Source organism: Aquarana catesbeiana, unplaced genomic scaffold, assembly GCF_042186555.1.
Source record: "Aquarana catesbeiana isolate 2022-GZ unplaced genomic scaffold, ASM4218655v1 unanchor233, whole genome shotgun sequence".
Taxonomy (NCBI): Eukaryota; Metazoa; Chordata; class Amphibia; order Anura; family Ranidae; genus Aquarana; species Aquarana catesbeiana.
Genome location: NW_027362661.1, coordinates 4,570,846 through 4,590,216, shown reverse-complemented (window position 1 = coordinate 4,590,216; position 19,371 = coordinate 4,570,846). Strand labels below are relative to the sequence as shown.

The 19,371-nt window shown below is 47.4% G+C and overlaps 2 protein-coding genes across 2 annotated transcripts in view; one reads left to right on the top strand and one right to left on the bottom strand.

Annotated features, from left to right (window-relative positions):
- Positions 1–19,371, top strand: part of LOC141121849 (uncharacterized) — a 380,396-nt gene that overhangs the window by 26,182 nt on the left and 334,843 nt on the right. The gene's annotated exons all lie outside the window — the stretch shown is intronic.
- LOC141121834 (uncharacterized) overlaps positions 1–19,371 on the bottom strand; it is a 315,649-nt gene that overhangs the window by 186,376 nt on the left and 109,902 nt on the right. Inside the window, exon 5 of the mRNA XM_073611550.1 lies at positions 18,032–18,129. Within this exon, the coding sequence (XP_073467651.1) occupies positions 18,032–18,129 (98 nt within the window). The remainder of the gene's footprint in view (positions 1–18,031; positions 18,130–19,371) is intronic.

Sequence of the window (19,371 nt, the reverse complement as noted above, 5' to 3'; positions counted from 1 at the left end):
GCCACATGCACAAAGGTTCAGTAAATATTACGGTCCAGGAAATGGGATTTTATTTTTCCGGGGTGGTACAGCACCTGTAATCGTACACAAATTTTCTCCCTCAACCTCCCCCGTGTTGGAGATGCGCTTCCGCACCTGGATCCTTGTTACATATCTGGTGATCCTGTCCAAAATGACAGGAATTCTGGAAAGCGGTGCATGATGATGTAAAATCACCACCTCTACCCTTGACTTTACTCCAGCACAAATACTTGCTACATCATACTTCCCTTTCAAAATGCAAACATCACAAATCTCTGGCTCTTCATTTAGTAAATGCCACTAGGCGCTGCATCCCACCAATATGGGGCACCACCACATCCCCAATGTTAATGGACTGGTATTGTCAGATTAGCCAAACGGCTGAAATGGAAGAGCTGATCTTTGTGTCACACAGGATGACCCCTCTAAATTCACCCGCACATGGGCATGTTGGTTCAACTTTAAAGAAACAGTAAATGTGGTTACAACACAAAATGTGACGGGTTAACTGGCCGATGCCCGTCTTCATTGATAAACTTGGAACGCAATACAATTAGAAGTGGTATGGCACCCTACCAACCCATTATCCCACTCTGAACCTACTTCCGGATGTAAATTATATACCCTACACTCCTCAGGCTGTGGGAACCGTTCGTCTTTCCCTCGTGCCCTTTGTAGTTTCTCCGCTCCCATATCTTCCCTTCGACTATCTCCACCTACTTATCCTATAAATGTAAGGTTGCATATCTCCATATAAATGAACTTGGCCTAAGTACTGCTAAATAATATCATTTCCTGGTACCACTATTCCAATGAGATGTATCACTTCATGTGTAGAAACAGATGTCAGACAACATGTGTAGCACTCACTAAGTTCTTTCATTCTATAGGACTGGACAGGCAGTCAGTCATCCCACCCAGTGATGGGCGATACTGAAACAAGTTTAATGTCATATAAAGTTAATGGTTATGTTTATTTTTTGCAATGAATATGTTAATTTTGTAAATGCTATACCCTACTATACATGACCATGCTGCTTTACTTCTTAGTATTTCACGATAAAATCTTTGGAAAAGAAAAATAAAGACTGGACTGATCCTGAAGACCACCATCATTGGGTTATTGACTCCTCCCTCATTATCACTTTCTGTTTAAGGTTCCAAAGTTTGAGGATGTTATAACATTATTATCAACATGTAAAAGTCTGTGCTCCAATCAAATCATCAGATGTAAAATGCCCAGCTGGTAGAAAATGGGTGTAACAAAAGAGAATACATATTATGTGTATATATAGCAGTGGGTAGAGGGGAGAGAGCAGAAGTCAGGACTATGTAACGTACAACATATTGTATAAGATACCACAGATAGGACTATATAGTATCAGAATGATGTACTGTACAACATAGAGTATATAGTGCAGGGGTCAGGAGTATTTAATGTACAATATAGAGTATATAGTGCAAGGGTCAGGAGTATGTGATGTACAACATATAGTAGGGATGCACCGAAATATCGGCCGAAAATGGCCTTTTCGACAATTTGCCGAAAGAGAAAAATGGCCGATAATGGAGCCGAAAATGGGGCGGGGGCGGGGCTCTGCCCCTGGTGCCGCACCTTAACGGGGGTGTCCTATAGTGCAGAAGAGAGAGGAGAGCCACCGCCGTCTGGTTGATTACACCGCGGGGAACATAACAGCTTTCATTTCAATAGCTGTGTGTTCCCCGCCACGCGCCATCACATACAGCCCCTCCCCCTTGTCCAGGGAACTTTAATAGATCACCCGTCCCAGGATTGGACGGGTGATCTGTCTATCAAAGTTCCCCGGACAAGAGGGAGGGGCTGTATGTGACGGTGCGCGGCGGGGAACACACAGCTATTGAAATGAAAAATGTGATGTTACCGGCGTTGTAATCATTACTGGGGACGCACTGGGGACACAGGGGACTCACTGGGGGACACGGGCTGGCTGCACTGAGGGACGTGGGCTGGCTGCGGTGGGGGGACGCGGCCTGGCTGCGGTGGGGGACGCGGCCTGGCTGCGGTGGGGGACGCGGCCTGGCTGCGGTGGGGGACGCGGCCTGGCTGCGGTGGGGGACGCGGCCTGGCTGCGGTGGGGACGCACTGGGGACACAGGCTGGCTGCACTGGGGACACAGGTGAGGCTGCATTGATCTCTTGTATCATGTCTGCAGTCTCTGACCATCTCCTGTACCATGTCCCCAGTCTCTGACCATCTCCTGTACCATGTCCCCAGTCTCTGACCATCTCCTGTACCATGTCCCAGTCTCTGACCATCTCCTGTATCATGTCCCCAGTCTCTGACCATCTCCTGTACCATGTCCCCAGTCTCTGAACATCTCCTGTACCATGTCTGCAGTCTCTGACCTCCTATACCATGTCCCCAGTCTCTGACCATCACCTTATGTCCCCAGTCTCTGACCATCACCTGTACCATGTCCCCAGTCTCTGACCATCTTCTGTACCATGTCTCCAGTCTCTGACCATCTCTTTTACCATGTCCCCAGTCTCTGACCATCTCTTGTACCATGTCCCCAGTCTCTGACCATCTCTTGTACCATGTCCCCAGTCTCTGACCATCTCTTGTACCATGTCCCCAGTCTCTGACCATCTCTTGTACCATGTCCCCAGTCTCTGACCATCTCTTGTACCATGTCCCCAGTCTCTGACCATCTCTTGTACCATGTCCCCAGTCTCTGACCATCTCCTGTACCATGTCCCCAGTCTCTGACCATCTCCTGTACCATGTCTCCAAGTCTCTGACCATCTCCTGTATAAAAATATTTTTTTTAAAAAGTCATTTTCGGTATCGGTTTTCGGCACCAAAAAACCCATTCGGTGCACCCCTAACATATAGATTATATAGTGTAAGGGTCAGGAATTCAGTAATCAGTGGAAGCCTAAATGTTTACATGAGAAAAGTTGCAGAGGTCCCACACCGCTGCCTCCCATCTCCTGAGACTGCACTCAGTGTCTGAGACTATACAGATGTCACAGACCTAGCCGGGACAGAGGCTGTTGGAGAGGACTGTATGCAAGCCTGTTGCCTTTTGATTATGGGCCCTGGATTTTCAATGGATTCATTCTGTTGGGACACATCCTGTGAGGAGATGATGGTGTCATCAACCTGTGTTTATGTTAATTGAATGAGCTAATGACATTGTCCTCTATACAATGTAGGAGACGGGACGACTGCCATTGTGTTGATATAACTGTGTGAAGCTCGGTGACCACAAGTCTGGGCGAAAGGTCATGTCTCAGTCACCTAGGCTGTATAAAGGATTAGATAATTAGCTCATGTTAATTAGGTTACGTTTGTATTGTTAGAGTAATCTTCTCCTGTGTATAGAAGACTGTATTCTGGTTCTGAATAAAGTCAGTTCTTGGTAGCAACAAGCAAGTGTCGCCTTGTTTGTGCTCAGAGAGGTTGGGATATCTGTATACAGACTGGGAGGAAGTGGTATATGACGGAAGCACTCAAGCGGAGTGTGGGACGTTCCGTGACATTGGTGGCAGCAGTGGGATAGCTTCCTGCAGTCTGGGACATCCAAACTTCCATCTGGATCCAAGGTCCAGATAGCAGGAGAGGAGAGGTACAGATACCAGCCGCCATGGATGAGGAATTCAGAAGGAGGTTGTGAGAGATGCAGATACAGCACAGAGGACCAGTATCGGAGCAGGTCCTGCTGGGATGGTGTGATTCTATTCGCTGCAAACTCTGGAAGGAAGCGCTAGCCCGTGAGCAGCGACACCAGGGAAAAGTTCTCCCCTCCATCGAGGAAAGGTACTGGTCGCAGTACGGACTTTTTGGGAGAAAAAGCACACAAGAAGCAGACAGCTGAATTAAGCAGGCTGGTCTGGGCAGAGATAAAGCTGGATGAGAGCTACAGAGCCCTCCGGTGGCATGTATCCCAAGCATGTCCCTGGATAGCGGATGACAGCCCAACGGAAGGCTTAAGCTACGGCGGCTTGGGACTGTTGTTTGTGAAGCTGACAGGGGACCCTAACTTTGGGAGTGATTTGGAGTGGCGGGTGGACGAAATCATGGATTCCAGAGAAGGGCTACTGAACATTTCGGAAGTGCACTGGGCACAGGAAGATTTGGAGTTTCTGGCCGTTCAGGAATGGGAGCTAGAGATCGCCTACAGACGGCTGCTAGACATTGCTCAGTGCCAGGGCTGGGCTCCCTTTGCCTGGGACTATCAGGAAATACCAGCTGACAACCCTGAAATCCTGGCTGAAGAGTCGGCAATGTGGCAGAGCAATAGTGTGCTTTGCCAACCTGCCCCCACAGCTATGGAGGCGGAGGTCTTATGGCGGATGCAGCAAGTGCTGACTGACCTTGATGATCCTGTTTCTGCATGGGATGATCTTGGATGGAGGAATGTGCCTGTCCAGCAGCATGCCAGAGAATCTGCAGTGGAAAATCTGGAGATTGCCATCCCCAAAGCTGAAGTGCTGACAACAGGGCAGAGCTCTGCTAACCTCTGCCCAGCACTGATAGCATCTTCTGGGTTCCATGGACAGGAGATGGTGAACCTCCATCCCCAGATACCAGTTGCAGAGACGGGGGATTTGATAGACTTTTCTGCTGAGGAAGAACAACCTGATGAGCCTCCAGCAGAAGAGCTGCTATCAGGGCCAAAGTTCACTGTGTTCTGCCCAGCACCAACAGTGGCTTCAGCCTTCCTGAGAGAAGAGGTAGTCGGCCTTTCTCCCACAACACTGACAGGGACATGTGATTTTCTGCCAGCAGCATCTATGGAGTTAAAACAAACTTCTCCAGCTGAAGATCTGGTAACTGAACAGAGGGTCCAAGACCTCTGTCCCACACTTTTAAAAATTCCAGAGACTGGGGATTTAATAGACATTTCTGTAGAGGAGGAACCACCTGGCAAACCCCCAGCAGAAGTGCTGGCAACCGGGCAGAGGGTCCAAGACCTCTGCCCCACACCTGCAGCAATTGTGGAGGCTCAGGCTGAGAAGATGGCAATCACTTCCCAGCAGCAGATACAGGGGGAGAAGGGAGAGGAGGTGTGTGTTGTCCCTCCCCAACAGTTGGCCAGGGTGGAGGAAGTGGGCTTTCCTCCCCAGCAAAGATCCGTGTACCTGGGAGACAGTACCATCGATATGTCGTCCCAGCAGCCAGATGAGGGAATGGAAAAGGAAGCAGCCGGCTCACCTCCCCAATGGCAGCTACACAGTTTGGGAGTGGAGGAAGCCAGCCTCCTGCCCCAACAGTTAGCCGGAGCAGAGGATGCGGAGTCCCCAGCAGAAGTGCTGGCAACAGGGCAGAGTGCTACCAACCTCTGCCCAGCACCGGCAACAACTACAGAGTTCCAGGGAGGCGGGGCAGTCGGCCTCCCTCTCCAACAGTTAGCCGGAACAGATGGTGTGGGGTTTCCAGCAGAAGGGCTGGCAACAGGGCCGAGGACTGTTGGACTCTGCCCTCAACTAACAGAGGATGGATTTTCTGTGAAGGTGGATGGGACTTCAGTCTCCACCTGTATACCCCAGGGATGCTGGGCAGTGGGCCCCGATCCCCAACAGCATGACAGAGTGAGCCCAGACACCCTGTCTTCTCTCCAGCGGCAGAAAGGATTCCAGGGAGAAGAGCCAGTCCAGGCCTCTCCCCAGCGGCAGATATGTTCTCTGAGAGAGGCAGAGGTTGGCTGGGTGAGTAATACTCTGTTTGGAACAATTTGTTTGGGGTACGGTGTGGGTACAGGCAGTAGAGGACTGGAACTATGGACTAACTTCGGAGTCAACCCGTCTGGGGTCTCCTCCTGTGTTAGTCTCCTGCCGAAAGGGGAGAAATGTCACAGACCTAGCCGGGACAGAGGCTGTTGGAGAGGACTGTATGCAAGCCTGTTGCCTTTTGATTATGGGCCCTGGATTTTCAATGGATTCATTCTGTTGGGACACATCCTGTGAGGAGATGATGGTGTCATCAACCTGTGTTTATGTTAATTGAATGAGCTAATGACATTGTCCTCTATACAATGTAGGAGACGGGACGACTGCTATTGTGTTGATATAACTGTGTGAAGCTCGGTGACCACAAGTCTGGGCGAAAGGTCATGTCTCAGTCACCTAGGCTGTATAAAGGATTAGATAATTAGCTCATGTTAATTAGGTTACGTTTGTATTGTTAGAGTAATCTTCTCCTGTGTATAGAAGACTGTATTCTGGTTCTGAATAAAGTCAGTTCTTGGTAGCAACAAGCAAGTTTCGCCTTGTTTGTGCTCAGAGAGGTTGGGATATCTGTATACAGACTGGGAGGAAGTGGTATATGACGGAAGCACTCAAGCGGAGTGTGGGACGTTCCGTGACAACAGACATATCCCTTCACCCGGCACAACCAGCAGACAACAGAGCAAGTTGTCTGCTAGGAGAATTGTTCTGTCAGAGATGTTGCTAGACCCAGGTATGGGGCAAAAGACCCAAAGCACATGTCCCAGGTGCCAAGGTTTTGTAATGTCTATGGTGAAAATGAACATTTTTCTTCCACATGAACCCCAGAATCTCCATAAATCCAGTCTAGAGACATAAATTGTGTCTGCAGCACAGAGAAGGAAGATTATGCAAGAGAAATACAGGAATACAGGACGGGGAACACAGCTCAGGAAAGTGACCAGGGGATTACAGGCTGATATCACCCAGTCCTTGCCCTACTCTGGACCAATCAGTGAGCAGTATGGGTGGAGGAATGTATTTAGTGTTAATGACCCACCTGTGCTGATCTCTGTAGGAGTGTCCTCCTCTATAAATGTCCCCGTTATTCCATCCTCCTCCATAGACTGCTGATCATCCCTCACATACCTCTCTTCTTCTTCTGCTTTAATCTCAAATTCTATATCAATTGGCTCTTCACTCTAAATCAAGAAAATGAGAGAGAATATCTGTAAGATACAAGATTTTTTATTGTGACATCACATAAAATCCACACATTGTCTCCATGAGTTTGTGTGTGTAGCACCCTCTAGGTAGGTAGTTGCTAGAGTAGGATTTTTTTGTCTTAGGGTAGGCAAATTTAGGTATTGTTTTGATCTGGGTTGGGAGTGGCTCAGGATAGCAGCTGGTGACTCACAGGCAGCATCACTAAGACCTCCCTCTTCTTTCTATAGCTTTCTATAAGGTACTAGAAAGAGAGGAGGAGAGGAGAGGTGGAGCTGTCTGGGGTACTCTAAAGAGCCCTAACCAATCTCAAACTTGGATTGGCAGGGGGCAGGCCTCCTTAAGTACCCAGGGTCAGCCCAGCTGGGGAGGAGTTGTTGTTGTTGTTCAGAGCTTGAAGATGGAATGTTAGGCTGTCAGGGCCTTTGAGGGAGCTCTCCAGTCTGAGGAGGGGTGACCTTGGGCCCGGGTGCGGATGTGGCCCTTTAAGGAACCATGAAGGAGTCTTGGACAGGAGGCACAGGAGGAGCAAAGAGGACAACAGGAGAGAACATTTCCGGGCAAGTCTTCAAGGAGAGGATCAACTGGTCGCAGCCAGGAGGGCTGGTGAGTGACAAGCACAGTCAGAAGGACTGGTGAGGCACGCAGTGCTAGCACCAGAACTTTCTATCTGCTACACTATAGGGTCCCGCGGGCCCTGCCTGCAAAAGGCCTGGCTCAGCCAGTGTCAAGGCTAACCACTAGCTGCACCTGGAAGCTCAAGCAAGTAGAGTGATGGAGGAGCTGAGGAGTAATAGTCTGCAGCAAGAGTTGTGCTGGAGGAGGAGAGAAGTATATATACCGGAGTGTATATAGGTTGTCCCAAGCTTTTATGCCAAATTTCACTGGCCAGCCCATACTTTCTATACCCCATCCAAGTACAATCCCCTCAATAAAATACAAAAACAAAGCTGATGGACTGTTCATTGTCTTGGAGTGTCTGAGAGGTGAATGCTGGGCTCGGCAGAATGACAGGTGGGCCACATCACTTAGCAGCTATGGGGGCACCGCTACATGTGTTTTATAAGCGTCCCACTAACCTTGTAACAGTGAGGTATGGTGTGATCTTCCTGTGTGGAATCCTGGGAATACAGAGGACGGGGACATCTCTCTGGTGGGTTTCTGGTATTTGGTGGCTCCATCATATCCTTGTGTCCTTCTGATAACTCCTTCATCACTCCATACTCCTCATCCTCCTCTTTATACTCTTCTTTAACATCAATATTATCCCCGAAGTCTCCACTCTGAATATATAATAAAACATTCATTGGTCACTAGAGATGAGCGGGTCACACCAGAACTCCAGAAAAAGCTCTGACCCGAAAAGCAAACCCTATTAAAGTCTATGGGACCCAAAAAAAAAAAAATCAAAAGTCCCCATTTTGAAGGCTTATATGCAAGTTGTTGTCCATAAAAAGGGGTATGGTGGCCCGCGTACTGCCCCAGGGGGACATGTATGAATCCAAATTTTGAAGGAGCAGTGATTTTAATGATGCTTAACCTGTTCCCCACCGGCTCACGCAGATTTACTGTGGCACAATGGCTCTCCAGGGTGAAATCCCGCACATATACGGGTGTCCCTTAAAGAGCCGCCAGAAGGTGCTCGCGTCTGCTGCGCGGCGGGTGATGGCGGGGGACCTGATGCGCGTGGGCGGCGGTCGAGTGCACGAGAGCCAGCACGGGGATTTGTGTGTGTAATCCCTGTCCTGTGAGAGGAGAGGAGAAAGATTGTGTGTTCCTACCAAGCAGGAACAACGATCGGTCTCCTCTCCTAGTCAGTCCTATCCCTATACAGTTGGAACACACCCAGGGAACACAAAGTTAACCCCTTGATCGCCCCGTTAACCCCTTCCCTGCCAGTGAAATTTACACAGTAATCAGTGCATTGTTATAGCACTGATCGCGGTATAAATGTCAATGGTCCCAAAAATGTGTCAAAAGCGTCGGATCTATCCATCGCAATACCGCTAATTGCAGATCACCACCATTACTAGTAAAAAAAAATGCCATAAAAATGCCATAAATCTTTCCCATAGTTTGTAGACGCTATAACTTTTGCGCAAACCAATATACGCTTATTGTGATTTTTTTTACCAAAAATATGTAGAAGAATATATATTGGCCTAAACTGATGAAGAAATTTGTTTTTTAAAAACATTTTTATACAATATTACAATATTTATTATAGCAAAAAGTAAAAAAATATTGTTTTGTTTTTTTCAAAATTGTCGCTCATTTTTGTTTACAGCGCAAAAAATAAAAACCGCAGTAGGTGATCAAATACCACCAAAAGAAAGCTCTATTTGTGGGAAAAAAAGGATGCAAATATTGTTTGGGTACAGCGTCGCACGACCGCACAACTGTCAGTTAAAGCAACGCAGTGCCAAATTGTAAAAAGTGTTCTGGTCAGGAAGGGGGTAAAATCTTCCGAGGCTGAAGCGGTTAAAGTGAAATAAAAATGAAAAATTCCTTTAAATATAGTGCCTGGGGGTGTCCCTTTAATCTGCATGTAAAGTGGCGCATTTGTACCATGTATAGAACCTGCTGCAGCAAAACTGACATACAGTATATAAAGAATAAAATGAAATGACATTTAAATGGCCGGTAATACAATACCATTGCCAGCAATAGAATTAGAAAAAAAAACTGCGTGGGGTCCCCCCTAAAGTCCATACCAGACCATTATTTAAGCATGCAGCCAAAAGGTCAGAAAAGGGGGGGGGGGAGCAAGCACCCCCTCTCCGCTCATGAACCATACCAGGCCAAAATGCCCTCAACATGGGGGGGTGCCCAGAATGCACTGGTTGGTGATGTCACAAGGGGGGTGGTGCCACCAGGTGATGTCGCCAGATGGCTCTGCCCTTAACCTATATAAGAACTGTCAAACAGCAAGCCAGGCATTCAGCAGTTTGCCTTAGTTGACGGCGGAGCTTTTTTTAAATTTTTATTTTTAGGGGTCCGGCGGTGCAATTGGCGTTGTGATTGACGATGGATCTACATCAGGGGACATTGTTTTTTTATTTTTTAATAACTGTCTCTGTGATTTTATTACTTTTTAAAGAATGGGTAGGGATACTATGTACCCCATACTCATTCACATGAGAGGGTGGGATCTGAGGGTCCCCTTGTTAAAAGATTCTGATAAGCCCCCCACAATAACCACTCAGGGTTTTCGGGAAGATCCCCTTGTTGTCAGGAGTCTGTGGTAGTGAGCTCCTGTAGATCGCCAACTCACGGTTCCCCATGGTGCAGAGCCCAAGCCCCAGCCTGCTTCTTCACCAGAGTCCCTGATGGTGGGGATGGACTTGCAGCAAGCTGGAACCAGGTCGCGGCCCCCAGGTACACCCAGCTGATGATGCAGAAACCACTTGCCTGTGCAGAGTGCAAGCAGCAGACGAAAGGAAATCCAGAAGAGAGGCCAAGGTCAGGGCAGGCAGCGAACAAGCACAGATGGTAAACAAAGCCGAGATCAGGACACGGGTAGTCAGACACAGTATAGACAAGAGGTATGCAAACGGGAGCTCAGAGAACTGTGAAGTTGCTCAGGCAATGTGGGTTACACTAAACAAGTCTTATATAGATAAGCAAACTAGGAGGAGGGCCAGGAAGTCATGGAAGGGAAGGAAATAAAAGTCCACAGAATAGCAGATGAAGCCCACAGGTGAGCAAAGCCAAGCCATCCAACATGTGAAAGGAATCAAGTAGAGAAACACTGCACAAAGGAGGTAAGAGTACACAAGAAGGGAACTGCTGGCTAACTTGTGAAAGTACCCCCCCCCCCTTACGAGGTCTCCCCACTCGTTTAGGGCCAGGCTTGAGAGGAAACTTCTGATGAAAGAGTTTCGCCATACGAGGGGCAGAAACATCAGTAGAAGGAATCAAACACCTCTCCTCAGGACCATATCCCTTTAAGTCAATTAGGTACAAAAGCTTCCCCTTGGAGAATTTGGAATCCAAGATTTGCTTGATTTCATACTGATCCGAGGTACTGACTGTTGGAGAAGGATGACGAATAGGACGGAAAAACCTATTGATGATGTATGGTCTAAGGAGGGAAACATGGAAAACATTGGGGATGCTTAGATGTGAAGGGAGACGGAGCTTGGGTTTTCAGGAATTTACTATAAGAAATTTGCCACCCTCCTGACCTCCCATCTTGCTGCATATTTTAACTCATTGAAGCGGGGTTCTCAGCCTTGTTCCGAATCCCTTAAAGCTTACATTACCATGATTCATAAAACATCAGATGAGGTCAATGAGCCTCAGGCGTTCAGACCCACCTCCTTTGTTGAAGGTGGATATGAGGATTTTTTGGGAAGGTTCTGAGCACCCGTGTCAACACATACCTTCAAACCCTCATACATAGGGACCAGGTGGGCCGCGTCCCAGGCCGGCAGGCAGGTGATAATATCCGCAAGGCTATACACTTAATCCATATTTTACACCAACGTAAAATACCAGGCTTTTTATTGTCTCCTGACATATACAAAGCATTTGATTCACTTTCTTGGGACTAGAATTTACTTAGAATTTGCGCTCACGCGGTAGGGCTTTGAAGGAGATTTCTTGGCCTGGATTAAAGCCCTCGTCCCCAACAGCTTTGGTTAAATACGCTGTTTTTTGTTTTTCCTTCACCTTACCCGATTTTCCGGGGCAGGAGGCAGGGCTGTCCACTGTCACCAGCGCTTTTTATTCTCGCATTGGAGCCACTGGCCATGGCCCTCATGAAAACTCCGACATTTCTGGCTTTCCTTATGCGGGTACCCATTACAAGGCAAACTTCTATGCGGACGATGCCCTCCTGGTCCTTACCAATCCTATCATTACTCTTCTCAACCATCAGGTGACGCTGGATAACTTTTCTGTTATCTCAGGCCTCCGTATTAATCTCTCTAAGACCAGGGCGCTGAACATCACCCTTCCTGGTGACCAAGTCCTGCATTTACAGACCCAATACCCCTATCGCTGGGCATCCCACTCCATAGATTATTTGGGGATTAAACTCACTTCCTCTTACTCCACCTTGTTCTCGGCCAACTATTATCCTCTGCTGCGCTCCCTGACCTCTCTTCTCCACTCCTGGCAATTTCCTTCCCTCTCTTGGATAGACCGGATCCATGCTGTTAAAATGAAGATCCTTCCCAAGGCTCTCTATTTCTTTCGGACCTTGCCCATACACGTCCCCTCCTTTCTACGTCATTTACAGAATAGAATCCTTTTGTTTATATGGGCTCACAAACGCCCCAGAGTTCCCAGATTGACGCTCAACACCCATAGATTACAAGGTGTCTTGGGAGCTCCTAATATGGCCAAGTATTACTTGGCAGCTTAGATCTCTCAACTGCCTATGTTACATGCCACCTCTGATGTCCCATTATGGGTGCTTTTTGAACTACCTAATTGTGCCCCGATTTCTTTAGAAGCGTTGCTTTGGCCTCCTCATAGATATGTCCAATAATGCTAAGCCCTTTAATGCTTCATAGCTGGAACAACCCCACTCCTTCTCCTGATAGACCTCTCACGGCTTCACCAGGGTGCATCACTTTTTAACTGCGCGCTCGTTTCCATCGTGAGGCCTTTCAGGAGACATACGAGATTCCCAGGCATGAGCACTTCCATATTTTGCAATTGCACAATTGGATTTTGTCTCTTCGTCGTACCTCCACCTTTCCTTTTCGCAAGACTTCTTTTGAGCATACTTGTTTACATTCTCCAGGGTCCCCTGGTCTTATGTCATCGCTTTATGCCTCTCTTAATGGTAGGTCGTCTTTATCGACCCTTTCCTATGTGACACAATGGGAGCGAGACCTTGGATCTGGTATTGTGGGGGAGGACTGGCGTAAAGCCTGGACAACAATTGCAAAATGTTCACTCAACACTACCACCCTAGAGGCCGCTTATAAAGTGCTCCTGCTGTGGTACTGGGTCCTGGCTAGGCTTGCCCATACTTATCCTGGCAGCAGGGACAGATGTTTTCGGAATTGTGGTCAACGTGGGGATGTCCTACATATATGGTGGTCTTTCCCATGCTTTATCGGCTTCTGGTCCAGGGTCTTTGGCCTGTTGCAGAAGTTATTTCATATGATAATCCGTAAGGATGCCCGACTGGCTCTCTTACATTGCCCTATACCGGGCCTCTTTACACTCCAGCAGAAATTGGCCACATACCTTTTTATTTCCGCCAAGAGAGCCATTGCCCAGGCCTGGAAGACTCCGTCTGTTGCTTTCCAGGGGGTGAGAACCAGAATGACAGCTATGATTGATGAGCAGTATACTGAAGGATTCACATGCGACTGTGGATAAGTTACTCCCTTCCATCCCTGCCCCTGACTAGTTATGGTTGGCTTTAAACCTTGTTTTGGCAGGTCCCGTGTCCGTGGTACTCGCCCTCTCTTGGGGCTCCTCTTTTCCTCTCTCTTACTTTTTCTCTGTTTCCTCCTTCTCCTCTTCCTTTCAGATATGAAGGCTAGCAATGTAGACTGCTGTACTCAAGGGTACAGATTAATATAGTCTATGACACATGCCTAATTTTCAACCTGGTCCTCTATGGCCCTGGTTACAGTTTATTACAATGTTATTCATTACGCGTTCACACCTTACATATCTGTTCAATGTCGCCCCTGCGCGGGCAAGCCATGGCTTGTTACGACTTTTGAAACTCAAATAAAAATATTGAGACAGAAAGGCCGAAGACAAGTCCAGCTTGATTCCAAAGGATGTGGCCAGAGCCCTCCAGAAGCGGGCTGTAAACTGAACTCCCCTATCCGAGACAATGTGCGAGGGCATACCATAGAGACCAAATATTTCCCTAATGATGGAAGCCAAAGTGACAGCAGAGGGTGGTCCTGGAAGTGGAATTAAGTGACACATTTTAGAAAACCTGTCCACAACCACCCAGATAACGGTAGAGCCCGCTAAGGGGGGTAGTTCAGAGATAAAGTCCATGGCGATACAATGCCAAGGTACATCCGGAACAGGTAGAGGTAAGAGGAGACCTGCTGGAGCAGACGTGGAGGACTTCACACAAATGGAGCAAGCCTGGACATATTCTTCAACATCCTTCCGAAGTGAGGGCCACCAGTAGTAATGCTGCAGGAAGGCACAGATGCGTTGCACACCAGGATGTCCTGAGAGTTTAGAGTCATGTGCCCATTTGAGAAGCTTGGAGCAAAGGGAGGGCACCGCAAAGGTCTTTCCAGGCAGGATACGTGGAGACTGAAGACGGGTGGAGGCCAGGATACAACTGGCAGGAATATTGGGTTCTGGTTCAACATGACACTCAGAGTCAGCAACGTCAAATGATCTGGGATAAGGCATAAGCACAAGCATTTTTAGAATCAGCCAGAAGATGATTCCTGGCAAAGAAGAAGCCCATCCTGCTTGCCTGGGATTCAAACGTCGGGCGGATTGCAGAAACTGGAGGTTCCTACGATCGGTATAGAACAGGATACAATGAGGAGATTCCTCCATTAGATGTCACTATTCTCGCAGTGCCAGCTTGATAGCCAGAAATTCCCGATGGTGTAATTTCTTTCCGCATCAGAAATCTTCTTAAAAGAAGAAGGCACAAAGACGGGGCTTACTGTCATGCATCTGGAGAAGGTTGGCCCCCACTCCCAAGGATGAAGCATCTACCTCCAAGAAGAAAGGCCGGAGAATGTCAGGACGTTTGAGAATAGATGCAGAGAAGAAGGCTGTTTTGAGCTTGTGGAAAGCCTCGACAGCTTCAGGAGGCCAGGTTCTGGTATTAGCACCGTTCCGGCTCAAAGAAGTGATTGGGGCTATCAAAGGGGAGTAATCCGGAATGAACTGGCGATAGAAATTGGTGAACCCCAAAAACCGCTGCATAGCTTTTAAACCAGAAGGCTGAGGCCAGTTGGTATGAATTTTGGCAGGATCCATAAGCTGCCCTTTATCCATGACTATGTAGCCTAGGAAAGGAACCTGGGTTTGCTCGAAGAGGCACTTATCCAACTTTGCGTACAGGCGGTGGTCCCAAAGGTGTAGAAGAACTGCACAAACTTGCTGACTATAAGTGTTCAAATATGGAGAAAAGATGGAGTATGTCACCCAGATACACAATGACACAAACGTATAGGAGATCAGAAAATATGTCATTAACAAGGTTCTGGAAGACAGCTGGGGCGTTACATGAGCCAAAGGGCATTACAAGATGTTCATAGTGCCCGTCTCTGGTGGTAAAAGTGGTTTTCCATTCATCTCCCTCTTGAATCCTAATCAGATTGTATGCTCCACGGAGGTCTAACTTAGAGAAAATATGAGCATCTCGTAGTCTGTCAAAAAGTTCAGGAATCAAGGGTAGCGGGTACCAATTCTTAATGGTTATAGCATGAAGACCTCTATAATCAATGCAGGGCCAGAGTGTACCATTTTTTTTTCTACACAAAGACGATGCCAGCCTAAGCAGGAGAATTAGATTCATGGATAAATTCTTTCTGCAGATTTTTCTGGATGTACTCGGACATGGCTTGAGTTCCAGGGATGAAGAGAGGGTAGACTCTACCTTGGGCTGGCGTAGTCCCAGGTTGGAGGTCAATTGCACAATTGTAGGGACGATGATCAGACAAACTGTCTGCAGCTTTTTACAAAAAAACATCTTGAAGGCCTGATAATGCTGATGGAGCATCAAAGAGGTAATGACTTCAGCCACAGGTACACAGAGAGGTGGGTATACCTTAGGGAGGCAAATCTGATAGCTTTGCGAGCCCCAAGATAACACTTGGCCAGAGTTCCAATCCAGATAAGGTGAGTGATTCTGCAAACATGGAAGTCCAAGAATGATGGGACTAGAAGACTTTGGAAGGATCAGGAAGGAGACTTCCTCACAATGAATGACACTGACATGCACAGTTATGGAGGTGGTTCACAACCGTAGGGGCCTGAAGGCCTAGGTAGAGCGCCTCTTCCGAAAGGGGGCGAAAGCATGTACGCCACCTAGGAACAATCAGAAAGAAAATAATGGTCCACTAACTGGAAGTGGATCAAGCACTGATTGATGAAGCCCCGAAAAGGTTTAGGATCATCAGAGAAGCGAGGCGGCGGAGGCAGCTGGAGTTTTGAAGGACTGCCCTCCACTGGAGGGACTGTGGGAGCTGGAGCAGCAGGGGCTGAAACGGGAACCTGGAACGGAGGGTGAGGAAGTGGGCACAACCTGCAGATGATCTAAATGGGAGGAAAGTTCCTGCAGTCACTGCATAATCCATTCTTGATAAGCCTGCTGGACGTCAACTCTCTGCACCAATCCCTGAAGTTGATCCAGAAGAGGCTGCGGTGTCTCTGAGGAGCGCATGGACTGAGCAAACTGTTAGGAGTCTGTGTTAGTGAGCTCTTGTAGATTGCCAGCTCCCCAGGGCGCTGAGTCTAAGCCCCAGCCTGCTTCTTCACCAGAGTCCCTGATGCTGGGGATGGACTTACAGCAAGCTGGAACCAGGTCGCGGCCCCCAGCTGATGATGCGGAGACCACTCGCGTGTGCAGAGTTCAAGCAGAAGATGAAAGGAAATCCAGAAGAAAGGCCAAGGTCAGGGTGGGCAGCGAACAAGCACAGATGGTAAATGAAGCCGGGATCAGGACACGGGTAGTCGGACACAGTATAGACAACAGGTACACAAACGGGAGCTCAGAGAACTGTGAAGTTGCTCAGGCAACGTGGGTTACACTAAGCAAGTCTTATATAGACAAGCAAACTAGGAGGCAGGCAGGCAAGTGATAGAAGGGAAGGAAATAAAAGTACACAGAATAGCAGATGATGCCCATAGGAGAGCACAGCCAAACCATCCAACATGTGAAAGGAATCAGGTAGAGGAACACTGAAACAAGGGAGGTAAGAGTACACAAGCTGGGAACTGCAGGCTAAATAGTGACACTTGTGCTTTGGGGTGGGGGCAGAGCCCCTCCGCCCCAAAGCACACCTCTATGTTGAGGGCATGTGGTCTGGTTTGGTCTAGGAGGGGGGAGCACCCCCCTTTCCTGGCCTGCCTGCTCGGATAAGGGCCTGGTATGGATTGGGAGGGACATTTTTTTTTCACTTTATTATTGCCGGCAATGTTTTTTTTTTATTCAGCTGTCGGTGGGGAAGCCAGTTGACGGATGATAACTCATCGGTTGTTAAGGACACCGCGGCCGGCTGCCCGGCCTGGCTCCTTAACAACCAGCTAGTCACTGCGCCCTGATTGGGTAAAGCTTTGCCCAATCAGGGCTTAGAATTCACTGTGCAGCGCATTGCAGGGTATCCGGTGGGGCGAACATCCGCTGAACGCTCTTCAAATTTGGGTGTTTGCTGAACGGGCAAACAGGCAATGTTTGGGCCGAACTTCTGCTTGGCCCGAACTGTTTGCCCAACTTTAATTGTAACAAACATGCTGTGCATAAATCATATCTACCAATAATTGTAAATTATCTACCTGATGATAGTGAGGGATGATGTGATCTTCCTGTGTGGAATCCCGGGAATACAGAGGACGGGGACATCTCTCTGGTGGGTTTCTGTAGCTGGATGACTCCACCATGGTGTCCTGGTACAGATCTTTGTGTTCTTTTAGAGACTCAGACTCCTCCATCACCCCATCCTCATCATCCTTCTCTTTTATCTCTTCTTTAACCTCAACTTTAGAATCTCTCAGGTTTCCACTCTGAATATATAATAAAAATGACATCAATAGTAACAATGCAGATAATGTACAGATCCTAATGATACTATCAGTGATTGTTCCTCATCTACCTGATGATGGTGAGGGATGGTGTGATCTTCCTGTGTGGAATCCCGGGAATACAGAGGACGGGGACATCTCTCTGGTGGGTTTCTGTAGCTGGATGACTCCACCATGGTGTCCTGGTACAGATCTTTGTGTTCTTTTAGAGACTCAGACTCCTCCATCACCCCATCCTCATCATCCTTCTCTTTTATCTCTTCTTTAACCTCAACTTTAGAATCTCTCAGGTTTCCACTCTGAATATATAATAAAAATGACATCAATAGTAACAATGCAGATAATGTACAGATCCTAATGATACTATCAGTGATTGTTCCTCATCTACCTGATGATGGTGAGGGATGGTGTGACCTTCCTGTGTGGAATCCCGGGAATACAGAGGAAGGGGACATCTCTCTGGTGGGTTCCCATTACTGGATCCATCTGTAGGAAACACACACACTGACTGAATACATTGTTTCTATGTGTTTATCAGATGATGGAGGATCTAGGTGGACCCTCCGTACTGCTCTCTCCTTTACAATAAAGTCTCCTCTTACCCGGTGATGTGAGGGGCGGCTGATTGTCCATCATGATGTCCTTGTAGAGATCCTTGTGTCCTTCTAAATACTCCCACTCCTCCATGGAGAAATAGACAGTGACATCCTGACACCTTATAGGAACCTGAAAAAAATATTTGAAATTAATATTCGGTTGTTATGGATTCCCTCTATTTATTCCATATATGTATTAAATTGTCTATTTCTATAGTTGGCTAGTCTATTAAAGCTCTGATAATGTTACTGGTGATAGTACAATGATAAAAGGTTAGCTATAAAAATAAATACACTGCTTAATAAAACAATGTCTTATTTATTTCCCAAGAAAATAGGAACACTAACATAAAAACACTAAAGGAAAATATTACAGAGCATTTGAAATACAAAAACATCAATGATATGTTACGTAAGGTCGTCCTCTAGATATTGTCTCGTCAGCTGGGCTTAAAAAGGCAAGAGAGAGCCGTGAGGCTAAGAGAAGCAAGAGAGCGATTTCCCCTCAATCAGCACTTTTAAACTCCATTCATACACCGTCCAGACCCAACCCCACTGCCAGCCCATCTAGGTATCTGACGAATCAAAGTAGGAGGCAGTCCTTCTTAATATATTATTATTCTATCCGTCCTGCTGTATTGGCCTCTAGGGGCAGCATTCGTCCATGTATCATTGCTATGTGACCTGGGTCATCTTCAATGACTGCTGGCCCTTTGATCTTATGTAGCCCACCTCATTAATCATCTTGGAAGCAACTGTTCTCTTTGAAGCTTGTCTGTAGATGTGTTAATCAAGCATTCCAATCTTTATCACACCAGTTGGTTTAGAGCCAAGCTTTACCCCCTGCCAGGGGCCTGATTCAACATCCTGCTGGGTCAACTTTCAATTTAAAGTAAAACTCCAGACATATGATATTAAACCATGTTGACTTCCAACAGAACCTGACACACACAATGATACAGTCACCATCCAGACACATCCCTTGTCTGTTACTGGATAATGTCCCAGAATTCCCAGCACCACTCACCTCTCCTCCATGATCTCTCTGGTGACTTCTAGAATCTTCTTTTTATTTCTCTATTCTATCAGGAAGGGACAATGTGATTATCATATGATCGCCAGAATTCACAGG